We start from the raw sequence: 26871 nt of genomic DNA, 5'->3' as shown, positions 1-26871 counted from the left end.
TTATAGCATTTAAAGTCGTATTGCAAAGCAAAATACCAGTTGCATTTGGTAGTGTGAGGACAAAAATATTGCATGCTGAGCAGTGCATGCAGAAGCACTTTTCATTATTATTTAAAATTATATTATTGATGCTAAAATATAGGTCATATACCAGAAAATAACATGAATATTTAAATCAATAATATTTTAGTGATTAGAGTTTAATTATGAATTAATTAATTTATCCTGAATTCCTCTAAGCAGAATTTATTATTATTTAAACTGCTGTGGTTTCTCTCATTAAATTTTTATTTTTTTAAAAGAAAACTAAATAAGTTAATTTAAAATAGCTTTAACATGTTGATCACTAGAACATGGTACATGAGATACCAGAGGTAGTATTGCCACATTTCTCAATCTGAGAAGATAAAAGCCCCATAATATGAAAATCTATCAGGGAATGTTTTAAAGGGCAAAACATTCCTCCTTATAAAAATGGAATCAATATTTATAAAAAGAATCCATCCCTAATTTTCACTGAATTGTTATCTATACTGAAATTGTTTATTTAGTGATGAAAACCCAAGTTGAGTGCCTGAATAATATTGTAAAACTATAAAATTTTTAAAAGTTAAAAATTCAAATTTTAGTTGCTAGACAAGGACAATATTAAATTTACAAAATTAAAATAAATTAGGTGTTAGGATAAATAAATTAAAATTAGAATCAATGATGCATAAACTGAAGAAAACCATTTAAAGACTAGAAATTCATAAAACTAGGAGCAGTTATTCAACATTTAAACATCAAACATATTATAAACATAATCTTTGAAGGACATGACAACTTCAAGTAAATCATAGCCGGATCATAATGCTAGATTTTTTATTAAAATATAATTTAATCTTCTATCTCACTACTTATACAACCTTTTTTTTTTCTGACTGCCTCTGCGATTTACTCCATTTAAGGAATTCTCAATAGGGAAACTCCCTGTACAGATACAGATCTGCAACTGCTCTGGAATTTAAGTCTTAAGAGAGTTTCTGGGGGCACTAAGAATTAAAGTAACTTGCCCAGGATCACATAACCTTATGTGTTGAAGGTGGGACCTGAATCCTAGGTTTTCTAATTCTAAAGGGGCCTCTCTATTCACTATGTTATTCTGCCTCTTATGAGCTTTTATAAATATTCAAATTCATTACATCTTTGTTTCTAAGAATTCCATTATAAAATGAAGATAAGATTGACCCATTCATTTCCGAATGGCAAATTTTATATTATCATCGTCTAAGAAAATTGGAGGGAATGATAATTTTAAAGTAATTCATTTTAAGCAAAAGGTCGGAAAGAATCATGCAGTAGTTGTAATAACATCTAGCTAGAGAACTTGTTGTCTCCTTATCCCCTCGGGGAATCTTTATGTCTTCTTTAGGAAGGCTGATCTGTTAATTCTGGTCTCTTACAAATAAGTTAATGACCTAGAACAATCTGAATTGAAAAGTCATATCCAATATCTCAGTCAAACTTGTCAAAAAATGTGTTTTGAATAATTTCCAAATAAATAACTTCAGAGTTACAGAGCATAAATTTTATGGCTCCATAGCATCATAGGAAAATTCTCTTGAAAGGCTAAATTTTCTGTGGCTGGTTTCTAGATTTTCTTTTTTGCTTATTTCTCTAATTAAAATTTTCTTTGAATGTTGATATGACCAGGAAGTGATCTCAGGAAACACAACAACAACAACAACAAAAACCCGAACTCCAGCAATTAGAATGACAAAAGACAGAACTGAAATTACCATGTCCATATACATGAAACTCCTTAGGAAAGATGATGATAGATAATCCCAGCTTTTTGAAATTTAAATATATATGTGCTTTGCAACATATCTACTTCACTGCTGGAAGGTACATGAAAGAGGAACCCATAATATTTCAGCTGACACCCCAGCCCCCCAGGAATTAGTGGGATATAGTGCTGGACATGACGTTACCTTGAGTACATGACAGTCAGCCCCTAACCAGGCTCCGATTCACAAACCAAGGTGGCACTCGCTTTAAGTCCTTGGGTAAGATATGAACTTGTGGTAATTGGGACATTTCGTCAAACGTTCCCACTGTTCTTTTCTTTCCCAGTCTTGTTTGACTTTATTGGTGTTTTGTTTTTGTTTTGTTTTGTTTTAATTAAAAAGAATAAGCAGTCAAACCTGCTGAACTTCATGGGAAATATTTTAGTGTTATGGTGTCAAAGTGTCTGTCTGACAGGGCCTAGGAGCAACTACATCAGAAAGGTACTTTTCTACTTTTTTCCTTACAGAATTCTAGGCAGAGTCTGGAGCTGGAGTTGGCTGTCATGTCCAAGTCTGTCTGCTTTTTTTGTTTGAAACAGCCAGGGTAAGATGAACTGCAGGGTAAGATGGGCTGTTTTGAACCAAATAGTCCAGTTATGATATCACTTCTTTTTGATGTTAGTGTTAACATGCTTATTATAATTTTCATTCTACCTGAAGATGTGTTACCTTGCTGGACCACTTATTATCTTATAGAAAGAATATTACATATCCAGTAATGATAAAAGAGTCCATCTTTCCTTCACTCCATTTTACTCAGACACTATAAAAATTAATTGATTGGAAGAATTCAGTCTATACTGACTGGTGAATAAAATAAAAGCAATAATAAAATTGATGTAATTTTTAACATCTATTCCCATAAATTGTATTTTTTTTAGATTTTACCAACACCCATCTTACTTAAAATATCATCTTAATTTTAATTTTAAGCTTATAGTTAGAATATAATAAAATTATAATTAATATGATGGTCATACACTGTCAGCTTAGAAGGTTTAGGTTCTCTTTTTAATGTAACCTAATTAAAATTAATAATGATTCAAATTAAAATATGCCAAGAACATTCCCAAATGTAGTACCATGAGCAGGCAACTCCAGCAACACTATAATGTAGTCTAGGTTTGCTAAATGTGGATTTTTTCAGAGAAGATTAAAATCTGTGGCATAGCCATCTACTTCTTCAGATTATTTTCAGTAGTTTGGGGGCTAATTATAGTGATGGGAGACATTCCCTTTCCCCATGTGATCTCTGTATCATAGTGTCTTTCTAAGAAAATTAAGATAAGACTAACACCATAAAACCAAAGTATATGGATAACTGAAATTATTTATGAAGCTTTTTTTATGAAACTCTAATTTAATAACAGTGTCAAGATCATAGGATTGGAAATTCGGGATAAATTCTGTAGGAAAGTCAGCTTTCCATGACACAGCTATACTGTACATTCAGCAACATTGACCGATATAGTTTATTCTTGCATGGGTTAAATTTCTTTCACATCTTAAAGCTGAAGGCATTTTTTTCTACCCTCCAACTCTAGCATTAAAAAGAGGCTGTACTGATCAAATGGATACTGCATATTGCCTCATGTAAAAGCCGTCTCCCATTACTATATTTTAACAACAACATCATAACAGTGTTCTTTTTATTATGACCAGTACTTCCTGCCCCTATGTTAGTTGTTTTCTTACCACAGCAATATGTAAATCAATAACACACTTTTATTACACAGTGATTCCACTCTGCCACTGTGACTTAAAGTACCTGACTGCTGATGATTTTCTTTGTATTCGTTTCACCCTTTCCCCCCAATCTCTGTTAGGTTCTGAGCTCATGCCCAAAGCGCTCTCCACCAGGATAGTGGGAGGCATTTGGTGGTTTTTCACACTTATCATCATTTCTTCGTATACTGCTAACTTAGCCGCCTTTCTGACAGTGGAACGCATGGAATCCCCCATTGATTCTGCTGATGATTTAGCTAAACAGACCAAGATAGAGTATGGAGCTGTGGAGGATGGGGCTACTATGACCTTTTTTAAGGTAAGATTCCTTAAGTAGTTCCTTAGATACATTGAAATAATGCATTTAAGTAGAACCACACCCTACAAATAACATCCATTTATGTTGTTACGGTATCGTTATGCTGTTATTACATCGTAAAACATAGCAACTGTTTTTATTTTCTATGCAATAAAGAAAAATTGAAATTAGCATATTTGAAAAATAAGCATTGCATATACCTAAATAAGACAAACTCCTCAGCAATTTGAAATTGAAAGACACAATTTGCATGACATATTTATTCCATATATATGTATATACGTATACATATATATGAAATGTTCAAAAATAATGTGGGATTTTCAATTCAGTTGAATTTGTAAATAAAAATATTTTGAATGAATTCTTTGTAGATTGTTGAAAGACAGATGTTTGTCCTGAGAGATTTAGTAACTTGAGGGCAATTTTGTGATTAATAGGCCTTCTTGCTTTTGGGTGAAAGGCAAGGGTCCCAATTCTACATGATGGAGCAGGAAGATATTTCACAAGGTATAATGTCAGAGAATAGAAGAGATGATTTAGTACTTATGTCCCACATCTGGATGGCTTGGGAAACACAGGAACCATAAAATATATTAGTTACTATATTTAACAGATGCACATTTATAGGTGAGATGTTTTGGGGCCTTTGAAAATGGTGAGTTCACATGGACAACATGTTTGAATTTCAGTGACCTCCAGCTGGCTTCTCCTATATCTCTTACTCAGCTAATTGTAGGTGGTCACACTGATTCAGGGAATCCAAGTGGAAAGGTGCATGTAAGAAAATGAGAAGATGGAAGCTCTAGATTCATGCCCTGTTCCCCTATATTGCTCCCTGCCATTTCCCTCTACTCTGAGCAATCAGGGTCATTTGATAGTTATTTGCTATTACATTTCAGCAAACATTTTCTCCACTTTAATGTAGGGAAAATTCATAGAAAGAACACTTTAGTTTATGCGTAAACATAATTGATGATGTGAATGGGTAGTGAAAATAGTAATTTCAAAAATAATTTACTCTATACATATAGTTAAACATTAATATATTGTATATAGTATCTGAAAATTCATGTAATCATTTTCCTTAATGTTCTTTTTGAGGGGTATTTTTTTTACATAGTAAATTCTTTTATGGTCGCTTAATATTGATGTAAATATGAACATAGTGATACGAAATGAACATTTCCTAAGTCTTTCTAAGCTTATTCAGTCAACATATAGTCATATTCCATTCAAATTGTTTTTAAATGGACAATTATACAATACATACTCTAAAGAGTTTTTCTCATACGACCTAAGGCTGAAGATAAAGAAAAATGACTGTTACATTGTCTAAATTAGGAAATGGCAATTTATTCACTCAAAAATATGAAACAAATACCTACTGTGTGCAAGAGACTGTGCTAGGCACTGTAGATTTTATATAATCCAGCTCTTATTGATGAATGCTTTGTTATAGAACATTACAAACTAGCATTTTAAATGCTTTTGTTCAGGATACTCATATTATTTCATTCATTCATTCATGTGTTTATTTTTAGTACATGAGGGGTTTGCATCTCATTTTTAAATTTTTCAATTAAGATTTTATTTTCCCTTTCCTCTTCTCTCACCTCTTCACCAGAAAAGAAAGAAAAAGAAACCTCTGATAAATATGCAGAGACAAGCAAAACAAATTCCTACATTGTTTATGACTAAAAATGTATATCTCATTCTTTATATTTAGCCCCTCACTTTCTCCAGAGTTAGGTAATATTCTTAATCATTGTTTCTCTGAATTCATGGTGGGTCATTATTTTTCATCAAACTTCTCAAATCTTTCAAAGTTTTTATAATTTCTTTCTTGATAAGTTGTTTTCCTGATTCAACTCACTTCACTATGAATCAGTTCATACATATTTTCCCATGATCCTTTGAAAGTAATCTATTTTACCATTCCTTAAGGCACATTAATATTTATTTGTATTCATATGTAAATTATATATAATTTAGTCAATCTTTTCCAATGGACGTACATCCTTCTAGTTTCCAGTTCTTCATTAAAACAAAAAATGTGGCTATGAATATTTTTGTACCTATGAATCCTTTCTCTTTAAAAAAAATCTCTCTGGGGAAGCCTTCTAGTGGTAGTTTTGGGTCAAAGGGTATTCATGGTTTAGTGGCTTTTGGTAGTATACTTCTAAATTGTTTTCCATAGTGGCTGGAACAATTTAAAGTTCTACCAGTAGTGCCTGACTTCTCATAGCTCTACCAATATTTGTAATTTTCTTTTCTGTGTGTTATTTTTGCAATCTGATGGATGTGATAAATATCCTCAAAATCATTTTTCATTTCTCTCATCATTAGTGTTTTGGTGCTTTTCCCCTCTTTCAAATGGCTATTGACAGCATGGATTTCATCCTTGGAAAACTTTGATGGAAAGAAATATTTATGAAGTATCCATAAACATTCTTCCAGTGGATCCATGTAATGATCTTATTGATGATGTTCCCTTTGTCAGTACAGATTACAGCCCATTTCTTCCTTCTCATTGCATGTGATTCTTATTCATGCTTTCCAATGGGTCCTTGAGAAATTCAATGATTCACAACTTAACTACCTGAAATAATTTGTATTAAAGAGCTAGGTCTTTGTGTCAGGGATATGCTTGGGTTCATTACAAATATTGTGTCCCAAATGCAATTAATCTATTTTCTTGCTTCTTTTCATTTCTTGGCCCATCTTTAAGTCTATTTGAAATCCTCATCTAAGATATAAAGATGCCTCCAAAGGCTAAGAATTTAGGGATATTCTGTATGTTCTGATCTGCTAAGTCAGAGGACTGGCTGTCTTATTTCATATTATAATATGAGCGAGAAACATTTTTCATCTATTTGGATTTTGTTTGTGGAGTACCTAGAAACTCCATAATATTCTAGGGCTTGATCCCCATTAGCAAAATTTCCCCTGTCAATGCCTTGCAGAAGATATCACCATCTATGTCATTATTCAGCTGTTTAGTTGCATCTGACTCTTTGAGACTCCCTCAACTTGTTCATGGGCTTTTCTTGGCAAAGATATTAAAGTGGTTTACTGTTTCCTTCACCAGTATGCCCCCATTTTACAGATGAGGAACAGAGGCAAATGGGGTTAAGTGACTTGCCAAGGGTCCCACAGCTAGTAAACATCTGAGGCTGGATTTGAACTCAGATCTTCTTGGCTCCAGGCCCACTGCACCACCTAGCTATCCCCACCATGTATAGCAGGAGTTATTAAACTGGGATCTGTGGGTCTTTAAGTAGTTCATGAATAGATTGGGAGTGTGTCTATGCACCTACATAGGGAAAATATTAAATCTTTATTTTCACTAACTCCTCATTGAAATTTATCATTTCCTGCAATTATTTAAAAATATTAATCTGAGAAGTAGTCTACAGGATTCATCGGACTACCAGAGGGGTCCATGCCACAGAAAAGGTTAAAAATATCTGATCTGTAAGAATCCATCCCCTATTTTTGACTGTGGAAAATGACTTTTTGAGAATACTTCTCAGTGTCTCCTTCTTTGCTTGACATAAATAACCTGGTGACTGATCAATGAGCAGTTGTTTTGTTACGTATTTATCAAGCTATATTGACCTTAAAATATAAGTCAAAAAAACTGTTTGGATAAAAGCCTTGAAGACTGCGTTTTGCTCTACCAAATCAAATGCTTTTTTTGGTAATCACCAAAGAATAAAACCAGGGGAATCTGCAAACTTTATAGAATCGTAATTTCATTTTTATCTTTCAAAAGATATGATCTATCTCAGCATTTTAGGTATATTGTGAAGATTTTTACTTAAGGACTGACAAATGATAAAAGACATTTGCGGGGGGAGGTTACTCATATTTTTATTTTATATTTTGAAATTATGTAAAACATTTCCATATTAGTCATTTTGTACAAGAAAACTCAAATAAAAGAAAAAAAATTTAAAGAAAGTGAAAAATATCATGCTTCCATCTGTATTCAATCAATATCAGTTCTTTCTCTGGAGGAGGATAGTATGTTTCATCATTAATTCTTTGGTATTGTCTTCAATCATTGTATTGCTGAGAATAGCTAAGTCACTCACAATTCTTTATTAAACAATATTGCTCTTACTGTGTACAATGTTCTCCTGGTTCTGTTCACTTCCCTATACATCAATATAAGTCTTTCCAGGTTTTTCTGAAATCATCCTGCTTGTCATTTCTTATAGAACAATAGTATTCCATTACAATCATAAACCACAGCTTATTTAGCCATTCCCCAGTTGATGGGCATTCCTTTGACTTCCAATTCTTAGCCAACACAAAAAGAGCTGCTCTAAATATTTTTGTACAAAAATGTCCTTTTCCCTTTGGGGGGGGGGCATCTTTGGGATATAGAACTAGCAATGGTATTGCTGGATCAAAGGGTATACACAGTTTTATGGCCATCTGGGGATAGTTCTAAATTGCTCTTCAGGATCGTTGGATCAGTTCATAAATCCACCAACAGTTATTAGTTCCCCAGTTTTCCCACATCTCCCCCAACATCCAACATGTTCCTTTTTTATCACATTAGCCACTCTGTGAAATGTGAGGTGGCACCTCAGAGTGGTTTTAATTTGCATTTCTCTGATCAATAATTATTTAAAGAATTTTTTGTATGTCTATAGATAACTTTCTTTTTCTTTGTCTCAAAACTGCCTATTCATACCCTTTGACGATTTACCAATTGAGTATTACATTTTTATAAATTTGACTCATTTCTCTATGTGTTTGAGATATGAGATCTTTATCAGAGATATTTGTTTAAATTTTTTCACCAGTTTTCTGCTTTCCTTCTAATTTTGGTTGCATTGTTTTTGTTTGTGAAAAAACTTTTATATTTTATATAAGCAAAATTATCTATTTTTCATATTTAATACTCTCTATATCTTCCTTCATCTTAAATCCTTCCCTCATACATAAATATGACAGATAAACTATTTCATGCTCTCTTAATTTACTTATGGCATCACCCTTTACATGTAAATCATGTACCCATTTTGACCTTATCTTGGTATACTGTGTAAGATATATCCAGTTTCTGCCGCAGTGTTTTCCAATTTTTGCAGAATTTTTTGTCAAATCCTGAGTTTTTGTTCCAAAAGCTTTGATTTTGGTGTTTATCATATCCTAGAATACTGCAGTCATTTACTATAATGTAATTTTTACTAATCTATTCCTCTTATCCATCACTGTATTTCTTAGCATAACTAGTTTTGATAATTACTGCTTTGTTATATGGTTTGAAATCTGGTACAGCTAGACCACCTTTTTTTGCCTTTTTTTCATTGATTCTCTTGATATCCTTGAGCTTTTGTTCTTCCAAATGAATTTTGTCACTATTTTTTCTAGCTCTTTAAAATAGTTTTTGATAGTTTGATTGGTATGGAACTGAATAAATAGATTAATTTAGGTAGAATTGTCATTTTTATTATATTGCCTTGATGTACCCAGGAGCAATTAATATTTTCTCAATTGTTTAGATCTGATTTTTTGTGTGAAAAAAGTTTTATAGTTAGTTGTATTCATATAGTACCTGGGTTTGTCTTGGAAGGGAGACTCCCAAGTATTTTATATTGTCTATAGTTATTTTAAATGGAATTTCCCTTTCTATCTCTTGCTGCTGGAATTTATTGGTAATATACAGAAATGCTAATAATTTATATGGGTTTATTTTTGATCCTGCAACTTTGCTAAAGTTGTTAATAATTTCAAGTAGTATTTTAGTTGATTCTCTAGGTTTTTCTAAGTATAGTATTACATCTGCAAAGAGTGATCATTTTGTTTCCTCATTGACTATTTTAATTCCTTTAATTTCTTTTTCTTCTCTTATTGCTATAGCTAACATTTCTAGTACAATATTAAATAACAGAGGTGATAATGGGCATCCTTGCTTCACCCCTGATTGTACTGGGAAGGCTTCTCACATATCCCCATTACAGATAATGCTTGCTGATTCTTTTAGATAGATACTACTTATCATTTTAAGGTAAGCTCTATTTATTCCTATGCTCTCCAGTTTTTTTTAAAGGAATGGGTGCTGTATTTTGTCAAACCCCTTTTCAGCATCTTTTGAGATAATCACTTGATTTCTGTTGGTTATGTATTGATATGGTCAGTTATGCTGATAATTTTTCCTAATATTTAACCAACTCTGCATTCCTGGTATAAATGCCACCTGGTCATAGTATACAATGCTTGTGATATGTTCTTGTAATCTCTTTTGCTAGCATTTAAAAAATTTGTATCAATATTCATTAGGAAAATTGGTTCATATTTTTTTTCTGTTTTAGCTGTTTTAGTATCATCACCATATTTGTGTTGTAAAAGGAATTTGGTAGGACTACTTTTTCACCTATTTTTCCAAATAGTTTATATAATATTGGGTTTAATTATTCTTTAAATGTTTGGTATAGTTCTATTATCTTTTTCTTCCTTTAACTCACCAACTTCTTCAAAAATTTAGATGCTACAATTTGGTGCCTATATGTTTAGTATTGATGTGACTTCATTGTCTATTACTTTTAGCAAGATATAATTTTCTTCTTCATCTCTTTTAATTAGATCTATTTTTGCTTTTGCTTTGTTTGAGATCATGTTGGCTAATGCTGCTTTCTTTGCTTCAGCTGATGCATAATAGATTCTGCTTCAGCCACTAACTTTTACCCTGTGTGTATCTCTCTACTTCAAATGTGTTTCTTGTCAACAACATGTCATAGGATTCTGGTTTTTAATTCATTCTGCTATCTGCTTCCATTTTATGGGTGAGTTCATCCCATTCACATTTATAATTATGAAAACTGTGTATTTCCCTACATGCTATTTTTTGTTTGTTTATCCCCCCCTTTGCCCCCACACAACTCTTTTACTTCTGATCACTGCCTTACCAATATATCTTCCTTTTTTATCAGTCTCCCCTCTCCCTTCTATTATTCCCATCCCTTTTTCCTTCCTTATAGGATAAGATAGATTTCTTTATCCAACTGAGTGTGTTTGTTTTTTCCCTCTTTAAGCCAATTTTGATGAGTGTAAAGTTTAAATTTTGCCTGCCACCACTTCCACCTTCCATCTTCTTCTTCATTTATGTAGGAATTTACCTTTCAATCTCTGCCCTTCTTCTTCCAGTGCAATTTTCTTTCTGACCCCTTTATTTTGTTTTTGGGATATCATCCCATCAAGTTACTACACCCTTTTTCTACATACTCCTTCTAATTGTGCTTATAGTAGTATAGCTGTTGAGTTACAAATATTATTTTGTCATAAAAAAATAAAGAATTTATTGAATTTCTTGTATTTCTCTTTGTTTCTTTTTTTAAACCATTTTAAGTTTCCCTTGATTCTTGTATTTTGAGGTCAAATTGTTTATTCACCTCTAGTCTTTTAATTAGAAATGCTTCCACCTCTATGTTGTTACATGTCCATTTTTCCCCTGAAATATATTTAATTTTGCTGGGTAGGTAATTCTTGGTTGTAATACTCTCTCCTTTGCCTTCTGGTATGTCATATTTCAAGGCCTGCAGTTCTTTAATGTGGAAGCTGCCCAGTCCTGTGTGATCCTGACTATAGTTCCACAATGCATGAATTGTTTCTTTTTGTCTATTTGCATTACTTTCTCCTTGATCTGTGACCTCTGGAAATTGGTTGTGATGTTCATAACCTGGGAGTTTTCATTTGGGGATCTCTTTCAGATGGTGATTGGTGGATTCTTTCAATTTCTGTTTTGCCCTCCGGTTCTAATATATCAGGGCAATTTTCTTTAATAATTTCTTGAAGATGTCCAGGCTTTTTTTTTGATCATGGCTTTTAGGTAGTTCAATAATTCTTATATTATGTCTCCTTTATCTATTTTCTAGATCAGCTCTTCTTCCAATGAGAAATTTCACATTTTCTTCAACTTTTCTCAAAAATTTGTTATATCATATCTTGACGTGCCACAGAGTCCTTAGTTTCCACTTGTTCAATCATAACTTTTAAGGAATTATTTTCTTCAATGAGTTTTTGTTCTTCCTTTTCTATTTGGCCAATCCTATTTTGGGGAGAGTTATTTTTTTTTTTTGGTAAATTGTTGTATCTTTTCCCATGCTATTGACTCTTTTTTCATGGTTCTCTTGAATTATTCTCATTCTTTTCCCCAGTTTTTCTTCTATTTCTCTATTTTACTTTTTAATATCCTTTTAATCCTCTTCCAGGAATTCTTTTTGGGCCTGAGACCAAATTACATTTTTCTTTGAGGTTTCACATGTAGCCATTTGGACATAATTGTCCTTGTCTAAGTTTATGCCTTGATCCTTCCGGTTCCCAAAGTAACTCTATAGTCAAACTCTTTTTTCTTGTTGTTTTGTCTTTACTTTTTTTTGCTCATTTTTAATACCTTTTTTTGTGACCTGGTGTTTTTGTGTAAGAGTTGAGCTCTGGTCCTGCACTGTCCCAAGTTTTTTGTGCTGGGGCTCTGGGTCTTACTGATGGCTTTCACTGGCTTCAGGGCTTAGCTGCTTACTTTCTCTGGCTTGTAGGCTTCCCTTCTGGCTTGTACTGAGGGTGAGGACTCCTGTTGTCTTTCCCTGGCTTGGGGTTTAGCTGCTGGCCTTCCACAAGAGTGGGGCCTTGCTGCTGGTTGCTATGGTAATAGAGCACCTCTACTAGCAAGCCCTGAAGTAGTAATTTTGTTGCTGATCTGCTTGAGGTGGGAGGCCCTGCTGCTACAGAAAACAGTTTCTCTTCTGGTAGGCCCCACAGGAGGGGGCTCCCTGATGGCCGGCCCAAGGGTGATGCTTTACTCCTGTTCAGCATTGTGGTCAAGGCCTCCATGGTGGCTTGTGCTGGGGGTGGGGTTGCTAGGGTGGGGCCTTGCTGTACTGCACAGACTGATCACTTGCCTAGAGGGGTGCTGGTTTGTAGGAGGGTAGTGGCTTGCCCCAGGCCCTGAGCCCTGCTGCAGGCCACCTGCCATGGAGCTGGCTTCTGCTGCTGCTGCTGCTGCTCTTGGGCCTCATTCCCTTCCCACTCCAGTTAGATCTTTCCTGCAGGGCTGGTAAGCTGCTTCCTTGCTCCTAGATCAATTCCAAGTCAGTTTTCTAGTTGGGAGGGCTTCAGAGGGTTCCTTCCTCGTTCCACCATCTTGGCACCAGAAGTCTATCTATTTATTTTATGTGTAACTTTATCTTCTCATTTTTTTCTTGCCCTGCTTCCTGTTCTATATATTTGTCCTAGTTTCTCTTCTCTTCAATATTATTTTTGCTTCCTCTTTCTCTTCCATTGTATAAATTCTTCTTTATACTCGCTTGGCTCTTTTTTCTCCCACAAGGGTGCCTCTAGTTTCAGAAGAAAATTGACATTAAACAGCTTCCTTTTCTAATGGCATAGAATTTCTTTCAATTTGAAACCTTCTGGAATGTATATAACTCACAATAAAAATCATACAGTGTTAATTACTAAGCTAACAATTACCTTATGGTGCTGACTTTCCCTCACTGTGAGATGGTGTTGTTGAAATTAGCAAAACACCAGAATACAATATCAGTGTACAATACCTTGAGTTTTTTTTTCCATCCTTAGTATAATCCTAGATGATACTTATTCCAGACTCCATATTGTGACTTGTTAAATGTGTCGTTATCCCATCTTTGAATTTAGAATTAAAAGGGAATCTTGGCAAAATTTAGAATGAAGGCAAATTCATGCTCATTTAGAAATTCTACACTACATTAGGGACTGTTTGCATATAGAATATTTTCATTTGCATACCTTTTTTTTTAATTAACAGTAGCAACACATGCCTACACTCTATGAAACACCCTTAAGGTATTATTTCTGCAGGGATTTCCATCTTGTTTTTACTAATTTAAAGCGACCCTGCTGCTAGCTAATTGTTCTGGAAGACTCAATTCCAGGAAATGATTATTTTCATGTATCTCAGGTTTTGTAACTGGAGGAAAGAGGATCCAGCTCAACAATTCTGGAAATTAAATCCTTGAACAGTTTCTCAATCTGTTGAAAAGATGCATTCCATATTATAAAGAATATATTGCATCATTTTGAGAATATTCCAAAATGTATGTAATATACTGGACTCTGCCCAGATTTCGCTCCCCAAAATATATTTTCTTATCCTCTCCTCCCACTCTTCAATTCCTTTCTTCTTGCTTTCAGTATCATTTACAGAACAAGGACAAAAAATGATGAAATGACAGATTGTGGATTAAACAAATTATTCAATCTCTTACCTCCTGAGGTTACCCTTTATTTGATTTATATGTGGCTTATATTAGTATACGTGTGTATTATATAAGTACATATAATCACATAGGCATATTTGTATACCTATGTGTGTCTGTGTAATACATATTTTCACCATTGGAATACAAGGGTCTTAGGGGCAGGAACTGATTTACTTTTGTCATGTGTATCCCCAGTGCTCAACACAATGTTTGTACATAGGTGTTTCATACAGGTATTTTGACTGCTAGATTTCTCAGAAAAGAAACACTCAAATCCTGTAGATGGTAATTTAGAAAAAAAATTATCGTATATTAAGGATTATACACTTTTTGAAAAAAAAAGATACTTTTAGTAGCTCCTAGGATAAAGACAATACAAAATGACTTATAAAAAACAGCTTAAGGACTAAAGTACTTAAAAACATATCTTTCAAAGTCTTCTTTGGTGCTGTCTTCTGAGCTGGGAATTACATTAACTAATACAATTACTGTAGGGGTGAAATCCCATGTAAGTCTTTCAAGAGAGCTGGAAACACGGAAAAATCAATACGTATTTATTGTTCTCTTTCAATGTGAAGAGTAAGAGGAGGTCTGCAAAGAGAATGCTGTGGCATGGCACAATGAAAAGAGGTCTGAATCTGACATCCTGTGTCTGAATCCTGGATCTTCCACTTACTACCTTTCTAACCTTGGGCAAGTTCTTTTACCTCTATGCCCCTACATTTCCTCCACTATAAAATGAGAGTGTTGGAATAGAGAGGTGTTGGACTGGCTTCACGTGACTCTTCTAGATATACATCCATAATACTGTGGCCTGTACCCCTCAGGGCTACTGAGTGTAGTGAGGGTTATGTTAGCAAGTCTTTTATTAAGCACCTACTATGTGCCAGGCAATGTATTACACTCTCTCTGCTACATCTACAAAGTGATTCGTGTACTTTGCAAAATGATACTGAACAGTTTTATTTCTTTATTATCATGTCATCTTAGTTTTCCCCCAATTCATACATGTTCTTTTGTGCCTATGCCCACCAGAAATTCCTCATAGCAGCAGATTTACTGACCGGTATTTATATTAAAAAATAAAACAGCAACCAGAAAAAACAGCAACTGTTCTTATAATATAGATTAAGTTCCAGTATAACCATAGAAAATCATCTCACAAAAAATTGCAAGAATGACAAAAAAGAACATTTCATCACATGAGTATCTCCTGTTATTTGTTTTTTTTTTTTAATTGGACTTGTTAGTATAGAAAGGCAAATTGGAAAGACCATTTTTCACTGATTTTGTGCATAGATAGCTACATAGTTTGCATTATGATGAATCTACAATATGACATATTTTCCCTATGTTTTTATAACCAGTACAGAGAATACAATTCAGACTATAAGTTGTGCTTTGCCCCATGAAATAGTTCCTCTTTAAATAACAACATAATATAGAACAAAAGATAATATTTGGTGTTCTGATTTTAAATATCAAAATTCTACTTTCTACTATTATATACTCTGTGAATTTTTTTATTTATTATTCAATTTTTTTTTGTTTTTCCATGTTTTTAACTAACCAAGGGAACATCAGAAACAGCCCTGAAAAATAATTCCATTGATTCTGTGTAAAAGGAACTTTAAAAAATAGTTTCTGCCTAAATTGATTTTTCCTTGTTGTATTTTCATTATATTCAATGATTACATCATTTTGTTCTACTGGGTGATTGTCTCCCATCTTACTCCTTTATTCATTAGTATTAAACAAAATTATTTGGAGCCTGTGACTTCAGGTAGACTCTCTATTCAAAATGGGCTTGTAACATTCTTGACAATAATAACAGAGTTCTATCGATAGCCCATATTTGTCTAATGAGCTAAAAGCTGTTTACCAACATTTTTCAAATCTTCATGGCATTGTGTTGTGGGCCAGCAGCATTTCAGTAAATTTTTATTATTTTTATATGAGACCCTGAAATACAGGGAGTTCATGGAAGATGATTCTTAACTAGAAGTTTTCAGTCACTTATACAAGGATTTGGATTTTTTATTCCTATGCAGTTGTGACTTTTTCTCAGTATTCTGCTGGTTTCAAAAATACACAACACAATTTAACCTTTAAAATAAAGATTGCCTTAGTTTTCTTTTTAAAGATTAGGTTAAAGTTGCTTCATATTTGCCTACATGATTTAATCTGTTCTGAAAAGATTATCATTTTTCCCAAGCATTATTTATTGCACATCTCTTTTTTTTGAGGAGATCTCAAAAAAACTTTCTAAATACCAAATCATTAATCTTCACAACATCCCCCTAAAGAAGGTAAGAAGCAATTAGTACTGTCCTCATTTAACAGTTGAGGAAATTGTGCCAAGGAGAGGTTAAGTGACTTATTAATTATGAAAGCAATAACCAAGGGATTTATATTATCAGCAGTAAAAGCAATAACCAAAGATAGCGTATCACACGTCATCATATAAAAAAGCTGAAATTTATCTGCATTGATGGCTTATCCATGTCATATGTCTGTTTCATTTTATTAAAATTCTAATTCATTAATGTTATATCAGTGGGGAAAATGCACCTGTGATATTTGCTTTATAATCAGCTACACGTATACATCATAATTGTACAATTTTTAATATATTTATTACAGTGACGTTCATGTATTTGGGTCCAATAGTTACGCAGAATCACAGAGCTAAAAGATAACTTATAGTCCATCTCATTCAATCTGTTTGGAAAAGAAGCCTTAAATGTTCAAAAAGGATTCATCTCTCCTTTGAAGAGATTTGAAAAAAAAAGACAGAAGAAAAGAAAACCCACTTTCTCTTGAGGCTGGTTCCACTATTAGATGGTCTAATTGTTAGAAAAGTTTTCATTATAACAAACCTAAGTCCCCTTCTTTGCCGTTTAAATCCATTTCCTTTAATTCTACCTTCCAGAGAAATGCAGAGGACTAACTCCTCTTTTATGACAGTCTTTTGACGAAGTACCATGTCATAAAAAGTTTTTTTTCTGTATATTTTAAGATATTTCAATATTGCTTGATAAATATGACCATAGAAATATATTCATTGACTATCTGGTTATTAATGCTAAGAAAAAGATCACCAATGAGATGTATTTCTCACCAAAGTTGTTTGCCTTAGTCATAAATAGTGGATAGATTCTGAATGAATTAGGTCTTCTTAACCTTTTTTCAATCAGATGAACTCCATGGACTTCTCAGAATAATGCTTTTAAATAATTGAAGGAAATGCTAAATTTCAATTATATAATTGATCTTTTCTTTTCCAGATTTAACATTCCCAGTTCCTTTAGCTGATTTTGAAATGGCATAGTCTTAAGGAACTTCAACATAGTGGTGACCTTCCTCTGAATACTTTAAACAGTAACACTATATTTTAACAAGTAATTAAAAAAAACACCTCACTTCCAAATCTTGTAGATAAGGTTGAGAGTTGTGGGCTAAGCAAGACATATCTTAAATTTAAATAAATTGTTAGTAGAGCCTAATATTACTAGAAGGGTATACTGCATATTCCATGTGGGTGACACCAGCTTAGGTGAACTAGGAATGTAGCTAATTCTCATTGCAAGTAAATATATCACTTTCATATTATGCCTTAGATATTTAATATTTTTAACCATATAGTATGTCTTAAATGTATTATGAGAAGCTTAAATAATAAAGACACAAAGAAGAGTGGAATTCACTGTACTGGTCAGTTGAAATTAGCAAATGAACTAAAATACTTTTAAAACATATGCTCCCTGAAACTGTTCTCTAAAAATTACAGTAGTATTTTTAGAGTGATAATGATATATCCATTAATGATAATGCAACCATGATCACTTAATATCAAGTATTTTATACTTTTGAAAAGAAAACCCTTTAAGTAAGAAAATGTCTCTGTAAAACATTTTATCTTTAACAAGTACTTATAGAAAAGGTAATTTATCATATTATTCCCACTGTAATCTAGATGAATTATTTCTTGAGTTTCTATTTTACAGGTAGTGAAAAAAGACATAGAAAGTAAAATTTTGTCATAATCAGAAAAAAATCTTCCTGCTTTTGAATTTATAACCTTCTAATATCCCTTATAGTTGTCTAAGATTATCTGGCTCAAATATGAATTATCTGACTAAATGTGACTTGTACAATAAGGATTTTTTTTGCTATTTTGTAACTGTAGAAAATATACTGTAAGATATATAAGTATACATATATACATATAAATATTACCTTTATACTTGGAAATAAAAGAAAATCCATATTTTGCTATGGTGACAATATTTCTTCAGTAATTTGGAGGGGAAAGCAAAGAACTCAAGTATGAAATTACATTTTTATGCTTCTTTTCTTGAAGGAAGATCTGTTTTGCCTCAAATTGGGTAAGACAGTATATGTATATATTTGAGGTATAAAAATTTGAAAGGAAAGAATCATTGATTATCTGGTCACTAAGTTATTAAAAAATTGAGGGTCAGCTTTTATCACATTACAAAAACATAGGCTTGAGAGATAGAAGGTACTCTAAGTCCTTAAAGTCTAACCCCTTAATTTTACAGACAAGTCAACTGAGGGCCAGAATGATGAAGTTAATTACCCAAGTTCAAAAAAACATAAAGTAGCAGAACCAGGGTTTTAACCCATGCCTTTAAACACTTCAAATTCAGTGCTCTTTCCACTAAACTATGGTTTCTGTGGGTCTGTTTTCCCCTTACTTTCCTTCTCCCCCACATTCCAGCCCAAACACTGATAGCAGAAGCCTTCATCCATAGAGAGTTAGCCTACTTTTCCTATGGTCTAGATGCAGGAGTGGGGAATAAGCAGCCTTGAGGCCACGTGGGGCCTTCTAGATCCTTAAGTGCAGCCTTTTGACTGAATTCAAATTTTACAGAACAAATCCAAAATTCGCATTCAGTCAAAAGGCCGCACTTAAGAATTTAGAAGGTCCCATGTGGCCTCAAGGCCTCAAGTTCTCCATCCATGGAGAAATTCAGTAAAATTTCATTAAATACCTCATATGTGGCAGGTGCCGAGCTAAGTGCTGAGGATGCAAAAAAAAGACTGAAAAAAAAGTTGCTGCTCTCCAGGAGCTCACAGTTGAACAGGGAGACAACATGCAAGCAACTATATATAAGCAACATATATACAGGAGAGAATGGAGAAAGTCAGCAGAGAGAAGGCATTAGCATTTAAAGAGTAGGAAAAGATTCTAATAGAAAGTGGGATTTCAGCTGGGATTCGAAGGTAGCCAGGACTCATAGAGACAAAAATGAGGAAAGAGAGAATTCCAGCTATAGAGTACAGCCCTGAAAATACGTAGAATTGAGAGATGGAGTGTTGCATGACGGGAACTGCAAGGAATTCAGTGTCACTTGTTTGCGGAGTACATGGAGGGAAGTAAGATATAGAGACTGGAAAGGTAGGATGGGACCAGGTTATAAAGAGCTGTAGGAAATAAGCAGAGAATTTTGTAATTGACACTGAAGGTAATAGGGAACCACTTGAGCTAATTGAGTAGGAGAGTGACATGACAAGATCTCTTTAGGAGTATCAATTTGGCAGTTTAGTCAAAGATGGACTAAAGATGGGAACATACTTGAGATAATGAGTCCAACCAGTAGGCCATTCCTGTAGTCCAGGCATGAGAAGAATGTGGGCCTGCATTGGTGTGGTGACAATATCAGAGGAGAGAAAAGAGTGGATAGGATAGATGGGCACAAAAGATGTTAGAAAGGCAGAATAACCAGGACTTGACAACTTGATTGTATATGGGGGAAGGAGGTGAAAGAGAAAAAAAATGTTGAGGATGACACCTAGATTGTGAGCCTGTCTGACTGAGAGGATGGTAATGCCCTCACAATACTATTAGGGCAGTTAGGCAGAAGGGAAAGCTTGTGGAAAGTTCACTTTTGGAGATGTTGAATTTGAGGTTTCTATGTGGCATTCAGTTTGATATGACCAATAAACCGTTAGAGATGCAAGACTGAAAATCAGGAGAAGTTTGAAGTCTATAAATAGAGTTGAGAATCATCTACATAGATAAGATGATTGGATCCGTGGGATTTGATGAGATTATCAAGTGAGATAATATAAAGACAGAAAAGGATAATATAAAATAAGAAAAGAAGAGGATCTAAAACAGAACCTTGAGAGTTACCCATATTTCTCAGGCATGATTTGGAATTCCAGTAAAGGAGATTCAGGAGAGGCAGACAGAGAGAGGGACAACCAGGATAGAGTAATTTCAAAAAACAAACCAAAAAGAAAAACCTAGAGAGAAGAGGATATTAAGAAGATAGTGATTGACATTGTCAAAAGCTTTAGAGAGGTCAAGAAGAATGAGGACTGAGAAAAGATCATTAAATATGGCAATTAAAATATTATTATTAACTTTTCAGAAGCAGTTTCAGGAGAATAATGAAGTTGAAGGCCAGACTACAGAGAGTTAAGAAGAGGGTCAAAATAAACAAAGTTGAGGTACTGGTTGTAGACAGCCTTCTCAAGGAATTTAGTAATGAACGAAAGGAGATAGGATGAGAGTTGTCAGGGATGTATGGGTCCAGAGAGGATATTTTGAGGATGGGAGAGAATGAGTGTTTTTGTAGGCAGTAGAGAAGTAGTCAGTAGACAGAGAGATTAAAGAGTGAAAGGGTGATGGAGAGAACAATATGTTGGAGAAGATGGGATGGGATGGGATTGTGGATGGGATGGATCCCATCATAGAGAGGGTTTTGTCTTGTTAAGTGAAAGGGACACCTCTTCATGTGAAATATATGAAGGAGGATCAGGAAGTCATGAAAGAACCCCTTTCCTAGGCTGGTGAAGTCTATGGAACCCTTCTCAAAATAACATTTTAAATACATAAAATAAAATGTATAAGATTACAAAGGAAACCAATTATATTGTAGTACAGTTATTAAAATATTTAAATTGAAAATCAGAACCCCAGATGTTCAATTAAGCTCGGTTATGTTCAGATTCAGATTCATGCTGGCAATAAGGCACCCTCCCAACAGAACGAAGTTTTTATTGAGGGATGGGGGAAATACTCTTATTAACCCCACAACCACATTATTGAACAGTTCCTACTACACAGTTAACACAGTGACAAAGACAGAGACACAAACACACAGAGGCAACACCTGTTCAGAGGAGCACTGTCACCCAAGGTTTCTCCAAGCTGGGGAATCCCTCTCTTTTCTACAAATGTAGTGACAACGACAAAAGACACACACACAACATAGAACATACACTTCACGTTCAGCATCTGCATCCAAGGCTTCTCTGAAACTGGGGAACCCCTTTTACAGCTTCATTGGTGGTCTTCTGAACATAGTCCCAGGCAAAGCATCCTCTCCATGGGTGAGGTTCCTACGTGATTCACCCACGTGGTGATTTTACAGGACCTTCAACAAAGAAAATTTTTCCTGCCAGAGAGAGGAGCCACCCCCATGCCCCTTATTCCTAAGAACTGGCTTTTCAGGAATGTTTCTCCAGCAGGAAAGGAATTATTTCCTATCCTTTTGTTTTAGGAGTTTCCTGTTCTTTGTTCAGGGCCTATCACTCTCCAAGAGGGAGTCTAAAGGTCTGCAAGGAGGCAGGGAGCTTGACACATATGTGCTGGGCTTACACTGTAATCTCTAATGATTTATCATTCACCAGATTAAGAAGTTCTCTATTTAGAATCTAGACTTAATAATTAGTTGATGACTAGAAGTGATTGTGATTGATAGGTGACAGTGAAACCATAAACAAAGTCCTTGTAAACAGCAGTTTTCATTTCATGTATGTGTGTATGTGTATATACACACATACATATATGTGTGTATATATATATATGTGTGTGTGTGTGTGTGTGTGTGTGTGTGTGTGTGTGCGTGTGTGGAATAGTTGGGTCTTGTCTTTGGAATAAATTACTCAATAAATATTTGATGATAATAGAGTGATTATAATTGCTTTGTATCTTTGTAAATATGTGCGTGCTTTACTATCATCCAGATTCTGACCAATCTATACTAATTTTAGTTTATTTGGCAGGGAAAACTGTTCTACAACAGTCAGTCTTATATAACAAGTGATTTTCCAAGTCTCTACTCACATGATTCTCAGTCTGTAAAAGGAAGGTACCTGGCTTTGTATTCCTTCTAAGACACCTCTTAGTTATTTGTAGTATACATTTACTTTTATATTTTCATGGAAACTCAATACAGTCCACAACATATGTTTTCTGAGAGATAGTACGTGACTGTAACTTCCGTATGTTTTCATGCCTTTTCCTAAGACCATTGTTGACGGCATGTAATATAAATAGGTGGGGATTAAAAGGATTTTGATTCAAACGTTCTGTTTGTTGGTTAAAATTTTTCAGTACTTGGTTGTGACTCATCAATGCAGATTGCAACCTACCTGTGCCCTCTTATCTTGCATAATGTTCTTGTCTGTGTTCTTCCATAGATCTACAAGATGAGATCATTGAATTAGAAAAATAGATTGGCTGTCATCTCAAATGCCATTTAGTAGAATCCATTCATTTTATAGATGAAGAAACTGAGGGCCATGGAGGTTTGATGACTTGCCCAAAATAATGCAAGGAGTAAGCAGTAAGCATTAGAAGTAGCATTTAAGCCCCATATCCCCTATCAGCAGAGTCCATGCTGTTTTTATTGTGCCACACTGGCTCCACTTGAACTATATAACTCTCTGTTCCCTACAACCTGTTCCAGCTCAGCGCTCTTAATCAATCTGTTTTCTCTACAACTCAATTCAACTGCCACTTCCATGACCAGATCAGTAAAAACCTCCCCACCTAAGACTTCACATAACTCTTAGTTTTTCAACTCTATAAGGCATTTATTTCCCCCACCCCATTATATCTACACATGTATGTATATATCCATATGCCCTTTCAACAATTTCCCTTTTTTGCCTCTGCTGCCCTCCCCTAATTCTGTTCGTGGGAACAAAGGAAGAAATTAACAATAATCTAAAATTGAAGATATCTGATCCCAGCCTTCTGCCCCATACTCTCTTTACCCAGTACAATCCTCATCAATGCTTACACTTTCTTCTTTCTTCTTATTCCTCTTTAAGAACTACAATCCATCACTGAATTTTGTTATGCAGCTATGTTCCAATTAGTGCAAACAATGAGTTCCCCTGTGGTGATCTCTTGTATTAAATCTGTACTATTTGAAATTATAATTATGTAAAATATAGTAATTGGTTCCAATTCAATGGAAATACACAGTCCAATTTCAAATAATGTGGCTACTTCAGGGGATTCATTATTCACACTAATAGCGACCTAGCTGTAATATATCTATCATGTAATATTATATATTATAATCATTTATGGTTTTTTTTTAAATCTTATCCACCAATAGACTTCACAGCTTCTTGAGAGCTTGGGCTCTGTCTTTCTTACACTTTGCATCTTTTCCCATATTTAGCACAATATAAAAGGGAGGCATCATGGCACAGTGAAAAGAACAGTGAATTTAGAATCAAAGGACCTGGGTTTGAATCTTGATTCTGTTACTTACTGCCTCTATCCTTGAATAAGACCCTTAAACTCTCTGGCTCTCAGTTTCTTATCTGTAGAACCAAAGAGGTGGATCAGAGGATTTCTGAGGCAGCTAAGGTGATATAGTAGATAGAACTCTCAGCCTGGAGTGAGGAAGAATTGAGTTCAAATCTAGGCTCAGACATTTCCTAGTGTGATCTTGGACACATCACTTCTGTGTGCCGCAGTTTTCTTAGCTCTAAAATGGGGATGATGATAACAGCACATATTTCCTAGAGCTGTTGTGAGGACATTTGTAAAGTGCTTAGTACAGTGTCTGGCACATAACACAATTTTGGTTATAAACTGTAACTTTTTTAGGTAAAAAAGAATTTGGAAGGGTTGCTTTTTATTGACCATTAACCAAATATTTGATTAGCGCATCTGAGGTAATAATAAAGGTAATTGCTGTTGGGGTTGCTGCCATATGCTTATGTGTCTGTGTTTTTCAATTTCTACCAAAATTTATTTTTAGGAGTGTAGATAAATAAGTTCCAAAAAGTTCTAATGTGCTTAGTCATATTTTCTCTGTCCTCAGAAACTACTTGTATCTTGGGTAATCGTTTTTTCCAATAGGAAATAATGAGAATACTAGGAATATATTACATTTAAAATTATGCGAGTGGTATAATTTTGTATAATAACAAAATTAGGTTTGTGATTTAAAAACTTTAGTCATTTATATGTTTTCTCTCCTAATATGATTTATTTTATACAAATTAGTGATATTTGAAGTAACATATTTAAAACCAATTCTGCATTACAAATTGGAATGGTTTACATAGCAAGGGGTGAGTATTGGCACAAAGGAACCAAGGAGACATCCCCCCACCTCTCTGTATCCCACACACAAGTATTCTGTGTGAGGCCCGATCAGATGTTTATTACAGGGATTTGCATAAGGCCTACAGGAAACCAACGGCCATTTTACTATGTTCCCATTGCAGGAAATAAAATGGTGCCTTTGAGTAGAACTGCTTCATCAGACACTAGTTTAGCATGCCAAGTTACAGCATTCAGTGGAGAAACAGCAGATGTGAAGGTTAGTTGGCATCAAAGCATATGAGTGGAAGACTTTCCTATGGGAAAGAAAGTGCATCATTACACTTTATCTATAGTAAGGGCATTGGTTCTATCAAATTGTCTGAAAATTAGGATATGAGGAGTTTTATTAACTAAGCTCTGTTGGAATAGATTCAACAGTTAAAAAAGTTAGTGATAACACCATCTTGGGAATTATGAGAAGTGTTTTGAGCTCTTGGGTACTTAAGGAGCAACAACTTTTATCTTAGACTAAAGTAACTTCTCTAAAATGTCCACAGGATGGAAATTTCACCCCTCAGTGAATGTTATATTTTCAATATGTACAAGTACAGCTTTGGGGTTATTTTAATTGAAGTAAGAATTAACGTATGTGATTGAAGTGTAAAATCAGAGATACACTGAAATGCTTTGGAGCAGAAAGAAGGCAGCTTTTCAGAGATCATTGTTCCTCTCTCCCACCCCCTTTTACAGAATGTGTATGCACTAGTGGTGTCGTTTGTCAATCTGGGAACTGCAGCTCAAATGCTCTATGTTTCACCACATCCATCTTTAGTGTGAGTGCCCCTTAGGGAGTGGGAAGATTCACAAGTCACTTAATATAGTCATCCTGAGCTGGCACATCAAGTGCTAGATAATGTGTAATTGTTGTCACTCAAAGAGTTTACTGTTCCTGGTTAAGCAACATGTTGGAGTGTATCTCAAGGCAGATGTCTTATTTTGTATCTAGGATACATTCAGAATGGACTATTAGGAGAAAATAGAAACTGTTATAAGGGATACTAATAAGTGAATGTATTTTAACCATTTTATTAGATGAATATTTTATTACTTTCTTTTAAAATAATAAGACAGGTACAAAAGTCATATCTTCCTTTTTAATAATCAGTACCAGCATTTCCAGTTCTTTTCATGCATTTGATTTAAAAAATAATTGCAAACTCATGACCTGTCACACTCTAACTTCTGAGAGAAAATTATATTTTTTGTCATTTCAGATGTGGAGGCATTAATCATGTTGAATTACTGTCTAACTCAACTGTAGTTTCATTGTAGAAATAGAAATATTGTTTTCTGGCCTTTATATTTTTCACTAATTACAAGACAAGCATACTAAAAATGTGGGCTTAATCCAGAACCACATCAACTATTTATATTCTTCATACTCCACATCTACTTGTATCTCTTGGAGAAATATTCTTCTTTGTCAGGCAGGCATTTGAAATTAGTAGCATTCCTTGGTCAGCTGAGTTTACTGTGCATTTTTGTTTTTTTTTTCCCCTTTCCATTTGAAAAATACAAAAACAGCATTAACAACTCTTGTTATTATAGCTGATTTGAACACTGCATGCTCTCTGGTAAGCTTGTTCTTTCATGGTATCATAATGCATAATGATATTTACAAGGATGCTGTAGCTGCTGCTCATTCTTACAGATCTTTTGGAGACAAGACAAAACTTTTTTTTTTTTTCCCTTGACAGCCAGGAAGTTGTGAGGCAATGATAAGGTGTTCTGTCATTCTGTCATGCACATGGTTTCTATCAAACAGGCCTAGCCATGAATATCAAATTTATCTTATCATCTTATCTTATCATCTCTTATTTTTGCAGCTTCTTTTCTTTTCATCCCATGAAGACTCTGAATAAGAACAAAATCAAGTCAGAATCAGTAATTGGCATCAGTACAGTGATTGCTTAAATTATAGTTTTGCTTTTAAAGTAAAACTTCAAGATGGTAAAATATTAACACTAAATAGTCATATTGTCCTTGAAAGGACAAGTGCTTCCTTATCTTATAACTATAATGCTTCTGGGGCCTTAATGACTTTTCTTAAATGTTGTCCTCATCTTATGTGTGACCGAGACGATATGTTTTCTTTCTTTTTCTTTTTAGTGTAAAAATTTTCAAGAGAGGTAGTAAGCATAATGGATAGAGAGCTGGCCTTAGAGAAGGAAAATATGGGTTCAAATCTAGCCTCTGGCACATATATTATTATTTTTTATTATACCCTATAAGAACCATTATTATTATTATATTCTATATAAAATTAATAAATTAATAATTTCTATATAAAATAAAATTAATAATGTTAAAAATAAGTGTATATCTCTTTAAATATACATGTGTATG

At 34.1% G+C, this 26871-nt stretch overlaps 1 protein-coding gene across 1 annotated transcript in view; it reads left to right on the top strand.

Moving 5' to 3' along the window:
- The window catches only part of GRIK2 (glutamate ionotropic receptor kainate type subunit 2), a 533321-nt gene that overhangs the window by 374704 nt on the left and 131746 nt on the right, over window positions 1-26871 (top strand). Inside the window, exon 16 of the mRNA XM_036768273.1 lies at window positions 3659-3876. Coding sequence (XP_036624168.1) covers window positions 3659-3876 — 218 coding nt within the window. The remainder of the gene's footprint in view (window positions 1-3658; window positions 3877-26871) is intronic.

The sequence above is a fragment of the Trichosurus vulpecula genome, chromosome 7, assembly GCF_011100635.1.
Source record: "Trichosurus vulpecula isolate mTriVul1 chromosome 7, mTriVul1.pri, whole genome shotgun sequence".
Classification (NCBI taxonomy): Eukaryota; Metazoa; Chordata; class Mammalia; order Diprotodontia; family Phalangeridae; genus Trichosurus; species Trichosurus vulpecula.
The sequence above is the reverse complement of the archived record's forward strand: the minus strand, read 5'-3'. Positions and strand labels throughout refer to the sequence as shown.